At 45.5% G+C, this 10,935-nt stretch overlaps 1 protein-coding gene across 1 annotated transcript; it reads right to left on the bottom strand.

Annotated features, from left to right (window-relative positions):
• Positions 1-495: 495 nt before the first annotated feature.
• abcf3 (ATP-binding cassette, sub-family F (GCN20), member 3) lies at positions 496-8,668 on the bottom strand. Its single transcript, XM_030152387.1, has 21 exons — positions 8,511-8,668; positions 7,559-7,706; positions 7,386-7,462; positions 7,193-7,248; positions 7,014-7,111; positions 6,507-6,629; positions 6,159-6,425; positions 5,093-5,173; positions 4,950-5,009; positions 4,734-4,790; positions 4,631-4,653; positions 3,804-3,859; positions 3,507-3,707; positions 3,350-3,426; positions 3,220-3,264; positions 2,972-3,104; positions 2,765-2,853; positions 2,402-2,493; positions 1,948-2,080; positions 1,207-1,294; positions 496-1,013 (listed from the first exon to the last, which is right to left on the bottom strand). The coding sequence occupies exons 1-21, from the start codon at positions 8,626-8,628 to the stop codon at positions 855-857; spliced, it is 2,181 nt and encodes a 726-aa protein (XP_030008247.1). The 5' UTR covers positions 8,629-8,668; the 3' UTR covers positions 496-854.
• Between the last annotated feature and the right edge of the window lie 2,267 nt (positions 8,669-10,935).

Below are 10,935 nucleotides of genomic sequence, written 5' to 3'. Positions count from 1 at the left end.
TCATGAACTGCTTTTCATTGACTCCTTCATTAGGTCCTTAGTTTGTCTTTCACACATTGTTGGTTCATCACGTTCTTCATGTTTACGTAGATTTCATCTTGTATTTATTTCTATTGTTCCTCAAAATCACCAATGACCATCTGGTTTCCAACTTTAACTCCAACAGTCAGCCTTTAAACCTAGACACGACCGGTTGCATCGATCAGATCCAGGTGATGAACCTGGACAGATCTGAACTTAAGTAGAAAAACTGTGTTCTACTGTCGGAACCTGAAGAACATGATGGACCACAAATCTGAAAAACATGATGAGGTCAAATATAAAGAAACCTGTTAAAACGACGCTGCGTTGATCACCTGGGTTTAGTGTTTTATGACATCAGGAGGAAAATGTCTGATTTCACATAAGGGGACCTTCTCTGGAGCGTTAACTGTAATAACCATCACTAATAAACAACGGCAGTGACCTTTGACCTCAAAGAAGTGAAACTGACCATGTGATGTGGCGCTTTTATTCTCATGTAAATATATAATGACTGATGTCCGGTCTCTGTAAACCCAGAAAACAACAACAGATTCATGTTTTCAGACGACACACAGACGCTGCTCGATGCTTTAAATTAACTCCACGTCGTCATGGCAATGCCTTCCCCTCCACAGGTCGCTCTGCAGTGGTGACCTTTGACCCCAGCGGGACCAGTCAGCCAGCAGCACATCAGGAGTTCAGTTCAGAGGCCGGAGGCATCGTCCGCTCTGCTCCGATTGGTCGCTGGGGTGGAAGACGGGAGGGGAGGGGTGTTGTTATGAGGGGGTAGAGGCGGGGCTTGTGTCTGTCCACAGTGAGGGGGCGTGGCCTCACAGGTAGCCCTCCTTCCTGAACTGCTCCTGCAGGATGTCGCGGTACTCGTCGAAGCCGCCGTCGACGCGGTGGACCTGCCCGGCTTCACAGACCCACAGCTCCTTACAGACTAACCGGATCAGACGCTCATCGTGTGACACCAGGATGACCCCGCCCTAAAACACACAAGACACACACCTGGGGTCAGACCGGGGTCACCAGACTGCGTGATGAAACCACAATCACTGATCGGCCTGAAGACCTCCACATGTCAAACCCATGTTTCATCTGCTGAACTTGGATCAGATTCTGTTTATTCAGATTTAGATTCTTCGTCTAAACGTCCTCATTTCTGTGTTCTTCACTCACTTTGAACTTGTTCAGAGCTTTAGCCAGAGCCTCGATGGTCTCCATGTCCAGGTGGTTCGTGGGCTCGTCCAAGATGTAGAAGTTTGGACTGAAACGGAGGAAAACATCAGGATCAGCATCTCCTGGTCTGTGGTGGTCTATACTGGTCTGTAGTAGTCTATCCTGGTCTGTAGTAGTCTATCCTGCTCTATGTGGTTTGTGCTGGTTTGTAGTGGTCTGTGCTGGTCTGTAGTGGTCTATACTGGCCTGTAGTGGTCTATCCTGGTCTATGTGGTTTGTACTGGTCTCTAGTGGTCTATACTGGCCTGTAGTGGTCTACCCTGGTCTATGTTGGTCTCTACTAGTCTCTAGAGGTCTATCCTGGGCTGTAGAGGTCTACCCTGGTCTATGTAGTTTGTACTGGTCTGTAGTGGTCTGTGGTGGTCTATCCTAGTCTGTAGTGGTCTACCCGGGTCTGTGCCGGTCTATAGTAGACTGCAGTCATCTATCCTGGTCTGTGTTGGTCTATACTAGTCTGTAGTGGTCTATCCTGCTCTATGTGGTTTGTACTGGTCTGTAGTGGTCTATCCTGGTCTGTGTGGTTTGCCCTGCTCTGTAGTGGTCTATACTGGTCTGTGCTGGTCTATACTAGTCTGTAGTTGTCTATCATGGTCTGTAGTGGTCTATCCTGGCCTATGGGGTTTGCCCTGCTCTGCAGTGGTCTATACTGGTCTTTGCTGGTCTACATGGTCTAGACGGTACCAGGGCATGGTCATCTGGGCGAAGGCCACCCTGCTCTTCTGTCCTCCAGACAGACTGGCCACAGGTCTGGTGGCCAGTTCTCCTGTGATCCCGTATCCTCCCAGCTGGTGGCGATACTCCTCCTCCGTCCGACCTGCGACACACGGCAGCCAATCAGAACTCACGCCGGTGCTGACCTGGAGCGCTGTGCTGTGATTGGCTGCTGCTCAGGTTCATCTTTACACATCACCGTTCAACTTATTTTCAGACAGATTTCAGTGTCTGGAGGCGATGAAAAACTGACACAAAAAAAACTCATTCAACTCAAACTGAAGAATAAATGTATGAGACGATCCTGAGTCTACCTGACGGAGCAACAGCCAATCACAGCACAGACAGAGCAACAGCCAATCACAGCACAGACAGAGCATCCTTCAGGTGGTGTGGTTGCTGTGGTAATCGTTGCCATAGTTACCGGGGAACTTGTTGAGCAGCAGCTCCACAGAGCAGACGTTGAGGTCCAGCTGATCCACGTGGTGCTGGCTGAAGTATCCGATCTTCAAGTTCCTGAAGACAAAGACCATCAGTGTCAGGTTGGAGGCGGAGCAACATAACAGCGGGTTAACACGACACCAAGTACAACCACTTTGACATGTTTGACTCAATTTATCTATTTCGAACTTAGAACGCTGATCAAAAATATGACAAAAGAGTTTCCTTCAGAATCAGTTAAGTTCTAAATTAAGTTCTACATTTTACATCTTTAAAGGCGTCTGATAGGCGGTCCTTAAAGGCATCTGATTGGCGGTCTTTAAAGGTGTCTGATTGGCGGTCTTACCTGTGGGCTTGTCTGACTCCGTTGATCGGCGTCAATTCACCCATCAGCAATTTGAGGACCGTCGTTTTTCCAGCACCGTTTTCTCCAACCTGACAGTAAACACAGCATAAGTGAACAACGTGTACATTTCATGCAGAAACTGATAAATGAAATGCTGCTGACATGTGACCAGCCGCTGATCAGTGATTGGCCGGAGAGGATACGTACGATACAGATCCTAGACTCGAGGTCCGCCGAGAGGTTGAGTCCAGAGAACAACCGCTGATCCGGACTGTAATAAAACTCCACTTCATCCAACTGCAGGATGGGAGGAGACAACTTCTCAAAGTTATCTGGAAACCTGCAGCAGCAATTGATCAATCAGCCAATCAATCAAATGGATGGACGAGGAGAGAAGTGCAGAGCATGCATCTTTCCCAACTGTCAGTGAACATGACAGAGGGTGACGTTCTTACCTTAAAGTGACTTCAGTTTCTTTTTCGATTGGTTTCAGCTCAGGTCTGCAGGACGACACAATCTGATCAATAATCAACAATATGCACACCTTACATTATTGATTGTTTGTTGTCAGAGGTGTGAACTTACAGTCGTTCCAGTAGTTTCAGTTTACTCTGGACCTGAGCTGCTCTGTTCGCGTTGTATCGAAATCTGTCGATAAACACCTGATACACAAACACATGACACATTAGCGCCCCCATGCATTGTGGGAAAGCCTCTGGTGGCCAGGTGGGGGCGTGGTTACCTGTATGTGCTGTCGGTACTGCAGCTGGGCCTCGTACTCTCTCTGCTGGTTCTTAAGTCTGTCCTCTTTGGTTTTAACAAAGTTTTCGTAGTCGCCACGGTAACTGTCCAGCCTCTGAGAGTGTAGATGGACGATGTCTGTCACCACGGCGTTCAGGAAGTTACGGTCATGGGAGACGACCAAGATGGTCGACTGCCACGTCTGTTTGGAGGAGTTCAAGTATATCAGCTGTTAGCGCAAAGCTAACCATCCCTATTGTTACCAATGAGGAATGCTAACAGAAATGACAGTTCAGACCTGCAGGTAGTTTTCCAGCCACAAAATGGCTCTGACGTCCAACATGTTGGTCGGCTCTGAAACACAGCAGATGGGTCAGTACGGAAAAGCCTAGTGGACTACGGTAGTCCTACTGAACCTACCGTAGGACTACTAAATTTACTGTAGTTCTACTGAGCATACCAGAGTACAGCTGACTTTATTATAGTCCTACTGAACCTACCGCAGCCTAATGGATGTACTGTAGTCCTACAGCTGAATCTACTTTGGTCCTACTGAACCTACTTTAGTCCTGTTTGCCTACTTTAGTCCATTAGCCTACTTTAGTTCTACTGAACCTACTTTAGTCCTTTTAGTCTACTTTAGTCCACTGAACCTACTTTAGTCCATTAGCCAACTTTAGTCCTTCTGAACCTACTTCAGTCCTTTTTAGCCTACTTCAGTCCTTTTAGCCTACTTTAGCCCTACTGAACCTACACTTTAGTCCTTTTAGCCTATTTCAGTCCTTTTAGCCTACTTTAGTCCTACTGAACCTACCTCAGTCCTATTAGCCTACTTCAGCAGTCCTTTTAACCTACTTCCGTCCTTTTAACCTACTTCCGTCCTTTTAGCCTACTTCCGTCCTTTTAGCCTACTTCAGTTCCCAGTGTGTAGGACTGTGTGTTGTTTATCGTGTCAGTCTGAACCTGTGGTGAATGAGTGTTTTTTGTCATGGTGTGTTCAGTGTTGTGGGTTTTTCATCTTCTGAGCATAAACACTTCTAAATCACAAATCTCCGCCTCTTATGAAGTTTTCATTTTGCTGATTCAGAACTGGTTGCATTTTGTTGAACATTAGATAACACTCACCGTCCAATAGCAGCAGGTCGGGCCTGGTCAGAACAAACATACCAACAGTCAGTCAGGAGTCGACCCCCCAGGACAGAAACACCACTGAAAACTGACCACCTACCGTGCAAACAGAGCTCTGGCCAACGCCAACCTCATCCTCCAGCCGCCGGAGAACTCCCTGCATCGACACAGTCACATGACTAGTCACATGACGTCTACGATGGAGACGCCCACCTACACACATTAACTCACAGGCAGCACTAACCGGTTTCATGGTTAAAGCTGAAAATACACCGTTAACGTCAACATTTCCATACTGAGGACTTTGTGGACTCACTTGGTGGTCTGCTGTTGCATTCTGGGAGAGAATCCAAGACCAGCCAGGATGATGGATGCCCTGATGGGAGTCAAAAACACAGAGACAGTCAGGCCAAAGTCGAGCGCCGGAGGGTTATGCGACTGTGCTGTTGCCGTGGTTACCGGGCCGGGGCTTTGTCGGCCTCGATCTCCTCCAGCTTCACGTAGATCTCCGACAGGCGGACGCTCTCCATTCCGTCGGCTCTGAGACCAAACACATCAGACCGGGATGAGTTCTGTGTTCGTGAACAGGTCAAAATAACCACACATGGGTCGGTGTCTGTGACAATCCCCAAAACCGTGAAATCATACTCAATCATTCATATGTAACGTTAACAGAGAAAAAAAACAGCAAAAAGACAAAATGTTATTTTATAAAAGTCAGATGTTGGTCCTCGGTGATAATTATCTGAACCATATTTTTTAAATTATCTAAATTTATTTCAATTTTTGGGGGAATTATTACACTTTTTAGCAGTTTATTTAGTTAGTGCTGATTTATTACATACATATTAAAACCTCAACTTTCCAGTATCCAGGTGAGCACATTATGCACACTTTACACTTCATGTTATTAAAGGTCATATTATTTTTACAATTTGCTTTAGGTCAGAATTCAACAGTTGTTCATTTTTGTATGATTTTTAAAATTCTGAACCATCCACTAAAACCATCCCATAATAAACGGTGGTAAATTCCTATACTAACACCCTTCTATCAAGTGAGCACAAAATACACACTGACACATTTAAAATTTGACCTAGAACCAAACATAATAATAATATGAACCAATGTTGGTGTGAATCACTGACAGATGACAGGAGGATTTTTTATAAGTATTTACATTTTGGGGAGGTTTTCACATCAAAACAAAAATGGTTTGTTTACATTACAAACATGGCATTTAAATGGTTAAAAAGTATGACAGTTATTGAGTATCACGTATTTTTGTTTATGGCTCAAGCTGATGAAACAAAAAAAGGTAAAAACAAACTGTATGAAAAAAATTCTGATATTACTACGGCACTACGTAGCGTTAGGTCCTTTTGGTGATTAGAAGGACCTCTGTGGGTGGAACACCAGGGGGTTAAAGGTCAGAACATGATGACAAACACTGATGTTGAAATAAATACTAAAGCGTGTCGGTTTGGACATTAGCACTACACATCGTTAGCGGCTTGCGTCTTACGTTCCATTGGCGATACGAGCGTTCAGCCGCCGTTCCTCCGACAGTAGCTCCTCCCTGGTCGTGTCGCTCTGTAGGACGCTCTGCAACGCCGGCGTCTCGTCTCCAGCCACTTCCTGTTCCACGTGCAGAATGGAGATGTGGGCGGGGACACGCAGGTTACGACTGGCCAACATCTTCAGCAACGTCGTCTTCCCCAGACCGTTTCGACCAATCAGACCGTAACGCCGGCCTGATGCCAGGGAGAGCTCCGCCCCCTGCAGCAGACACCTGGAGGCGGGAACGGGTCCAGATGTTTCTGTGTTTCATGTCATCGTGTAAAACGGTGAGACGTGTAGCGTTAAAACTCACCTCTCTCCGAAGGACACGTCAAAGTTCTCGATGCGGATGTCGTAGCTGCGATTCTTCCCTGATTGGTCGACTCGGTTGTCCTTCTTACTGCTGGCCTGACTGGCCGACGCCTCCTCCAGGACACTGCACATCAGAGGACAGGTGAGGATGGGAGAGGACAGGTGAGGATGGGAGAGGACAGGTGAGGATGGGAGAGGACATGGTTAGAGAGAGAAACCACCACCAACATGGAAGTGATCCAAGTGACACCAGCAAACACGAAAAGATGGATGTGAGGACATGAGGACAGGAGGAGGACAGAGGAGGACAGGTGTGGACATGAGGAGGACATGAGGAAGACAGGTAAGGACATGAGGAGGACATGAGGAGGACAGGTAAGGACATGAGGAGGACAGGTGTGGACATGAGGAGGACATGAGGAAGACAGGTGAGGACAGAGGAGGACATGAGGAAGACAGGTAAGGACATGAGGACATGAGGAGGACAGGTAAGGACATGAGGACATACAGTGGAGTGGAGGCCTTCTGAGAGTCCTTCTCGTTGCGTCGTTCGTGCTTGGCCTTCAGCTTGGCCTCAGCTTTCTCCAGCTTCTTTGCGTCGACCGTCTAAAGACGGAAAGACAGGACAAAACATGGTGCATTCAAGGACATCGTAACAGAGACGTACACGTGTGTTTAAAGACCTACTGTGTTCTGAGGACGTTTCATCATCCAGATGCCCTGAATGTCTTTAGCAGCAGAGTCTGAGGACAAGGACAGACGTGGTCAGAGGACACGTCACCTGGTACAGGACACTTTAAAGACACTTTTTGGATCATTTATCCTCTGATATGACATTAATGACCCACTGGTTCATGATTGGTTAGTGGGCGGGTCTTACTGGTGTCGGTGCTCATCTGTGACAGCTGCACCGGAGCGTCCAGTAACACCTGCTGCTGAGCGCCGTGGCAGTTGGTCCTGATTAAAAACACACATCAGCGTCGTTACTGACACAGACTCACAAATAAGCCCCGCCCATCCACAGCCCTGCGAGGACAGGCCCCTCCCCCTTACAGTTTGAGCGTGTTGAACATCTGGAGGCAGATTTCTCTGATGTCGTCCTCGTTCTTGCTGTCAGCTGACACCTCCTGCAGAACTCCACCCACAGCCTCGAACACCTCCTCTCCATCCTCAAAGTCCGCCCCCCCGCTGTCCAGAACACCTGACAAACACACAAACGCATCAACACAATGGGAACTGGGCTCAGCTCTGACCGGGGCCCAACATGAGTCCCGGGGCCCCTTCGGAGGTCCTGAGGGTGGCTGGGGTCGGTCCATCACTCCGCTCCACAGGTGGATGTTCAGCCTTTTACAGTCGTTTTAACCTAATATTTAACAGTGACATTTACAGAAACATTCAGAAAACTTAGTTTCAGGTCATTTTTACAACAGTTTAACAGACACATTTACAGTTGGATTGAACTGTTTTAACTGTTTTATGGACGTGAGCGACTTAATGATTAGTCACGTGACAAACATGTTCAACTTCTCTCCTTTTGTTAAATATTTTCTCTGTCTTCTGTCCCACTGACAGTCAGATCTGGTTCATGTCACTGACACTGATGTCACGACTAATCGACTTAAACCGGGTCATTATTCGACTTCAGCAGATGTTTCTGCTTCACTGTTTCCACTTTTTTTTTTTATCTTCTTCTACTTTATTTTCTCTGAACCGGTTGTAAACCGTTTTATTGGACCTCGTGGTCCTGGTCCCGGTCCGGTCCAGTGGGTTTAGTCCAAACGCGGGTTAACTCTCGCACTAACCGGGTTCAATGGGCCGCCGACCCGGGCCATGCCGTGCTAGCCGGTGTCAGTCCGATTAGCCCAGGTTAGCTCATTAGCTCTGCGGCTCGGAACGGTGAACCGACCGGGAAGCGGCGGGTCGAAGGACGGGCTGAGCCGCCGCCCGTGGCCGGGGCAGAGCCGCGGGACGCCGGCGGACGGAGGCTCCGGGCCCGGACTCTCACCTGTGATGTAGTCGAAGAGCTCCGAATCGATCTCAGGGAACTCGCTCTTCAGGATGTCCACGTACGACGCCATGATACCCGGCCCTGGGACACCGCTGACACGCGCATGCGCCAACATGCGACAGCCCCGGGAATCATGGGGAATGTAGTTCTAAAGGTGTTTTTATTCAACTTTATTGAAAAAGTATCCAAACGTTGAACAACTCGTTACCTGTTGAACAAGGTGAAGAAAATCTGTTTGAAACGTATGACACTTAGATTTTATAAAAGGAAACCACAGTCTGTTTTACGTTAAAATGAGAAAAATAATGATTTTAATGGTAAAAAAAACATTAATACAAGTCATTTTCATCTAAAGCTTCACCATGATGCGTTGAGTTAATTATATTAGTTAAAAATAATCACTTTCCACCTATACTACTATTTATGACTTAACACAATCAAATAAGAGTTAAAAGGTGCATTCAAACAATTTATCTCTAATTTATTCATGACAAAATACTTTCAATCGGGATGAAGGACGTAGTTATGGAGCTGAAAATAAGTCAACTTATGAAAGACTAAAAATAAAACTTTACAGCAGTAAAGTACCTTTATTTACATCTTAATTTAGTATGTGATAAGTCTGTATTTTATAATAATACATTCTATTTGTAGGAGCCTTTCAGGACACTCAAGGACACCAGACAGTGAATAAAGAAAAATATGATAAATGTAAAAATGCCAATAAAATACAGTTTAATGGGGAACAGAGTTAAACAATAAAAACAGAGTTAAACAGTAAGAAAAGAGTTAAACAGTGCAGCTGTGAAGGGAGGTTTTCTGAAACAGATGAGTTTCAAGAAGGAAGTGAAAGTGAGTGAATATTTCAGATTTCAGCTGGTAGAGTTCCAGAGGGTTCAATTGCAGCTATTTTACTTCACATTCATGTTTTTGTTGTTCAATGAAATAATTAAAATACTTCAGTTTAATTTACAAAGAAATCAGTTGAAATGTGATGGGGTTTTTTTTTTAATATTATTCTAAATGAACGTCTGCCTGTAACAAAACGAAATGTTTATGTTTGGATGTGATACAGTTTGAGTAAATTACTCCAATATTCCAATTAACTCCATAAATTGAAAGTTGGAAAGTTTCCAACTAGGAATATTTCCAAGATTACCAAATTCAACTACTCATGAACAGTTTCTGGAAATTTGCCATAAATGTTCCTTCCCTTTGCAGCTCCCATACAAACCAGTGAAACCAGTGACTGATGTGGATCAGGTCTCACCTGTTCCTATGATATGTTGAACAGATGTGGACCACATCAAGGATCTGAACCGGGTCAGAACGGTTCTAATCAGATGATTCCATCTGAATGTTGGTGTTGGGGTCAGAGGTCAGGAGGCATGTCATCAGTTGGAGTTACTGAGCTGATGAAGATACCGGGTATGAATTTATGATCTGTGTGAGTTCAGTACGGTCCCAGAGACCGGACCTCCTTAGAACCCAAGTCTGTCATTGGACGGTTGGTTGTGAACTTTCCTCCTGGTTCTGCTGTGTTTCCACCATCGGGTCTCTGATGGCGTAGGTGAGAGGTTAGCTTTGTTAAAGTTATAAAAGGTTTGCTGTGACATTAACTACGGGCTTTGACGAAGGTTGAACCGTGCAAGGACTTTTATAATCATTTAAATGTTTGCTTTTCAGGACACTGCCCATTCATGATCATTTATCTATTCCAAAACACAGACTGATTTACATAAGAAACCAACAATAGGTACTCCTATTTTTGGGGGCATTTCGTTGTACGTATTTTACCTGGGGGCGGAGTTATGGAACATGTTAGGATTACAGGTTAGGGGATAATTGGATTATGACACTGCAGCGACACAAGAACCCACATCAAACACATCAGTGACACAGGACGTAACCCCACCCCTGGGTGCATCATCTTAAAAAACAGGGGTCTCAACAACAATAACTGAAGTATTTCCTTAAAGGCTCATATTTATCTAAATTTTTCTTAGTCTGTGGTTCATTAATTTGTGTATTTGTACTCTAATAGTTCATACAGTTTGAATTTGAACCCTCCAGCTGCTGCAAAACTATCTTTATATTAATTTAGGGCAAAAATCCAGTGGATTTCTACAACCTGTTTGAATTCCTTCTTAATTTGTAATGTCTATAAACTAGTTTAAGTTTTATAACTAGTTCCATCTCCACACTTGCTCATATCAGGTCCAGACTTCAGACCAACATTTCTCCAGTATTTCTCCATAATTGTTTGTCAGCAGCAGCGGTTGTAGTCCAGACTGAAAATATGTCCAAACTTGGAGCCCATTACCTCAAATATTCAGATGTTGGTTGAACGGGACAGAGCAGCACAGCTGACAACCTGGAGGGGGCGGGGCCTGAAGTGGCTCATGTGCATTTAAAGGGCCAG

This window comes from Sphaeramia orbicularis, chromosome 13 (assembly GCF_902148855.1).
Source record: "Sphaeramia orbicularis chromosome 13, fSphaOr1.1, whole genome shotgun sequence".
Lineage (NCBI taxonomy): Eukaryota > Metazoa > Chordata > Actinopteri > Kurtiformes > Apogonidae > Sphaeramia > Sphaeramia orbicularis.
Note: the sequence above shows the minus strand (reverse complement) of the source record. Positions and strands in the feature narration are given on the sequence as shown.

What these genes read in the sequence shown, in the direction of transcription:
- abcf3 (XM_030152387.1), bottom strand. Translation starts at nt 8,628, where the DNA reads ATGTTGGCGCATGCGCGTGTCAGCGGTGTCCCAGGGCCGGGTATCATG. An exon ending in GCCAGAGCTCTGTTTGCACG is followed by an intron (nt 4,654 to 4,733) that starts GTAGGTGGTCAG and finishes TGTTCTGACCAG; the next exon opens with GCCCGACCTGCTGCTATTGG. An exon ending in AGTACCGACAGCACATACAG is followed by an intron (nt 3,427 to 3,506) that starts GTAACCACGCCC and finishes TTTGTGTATCAG; the next exon opens with GTGTTTATCGACAGATTTCG.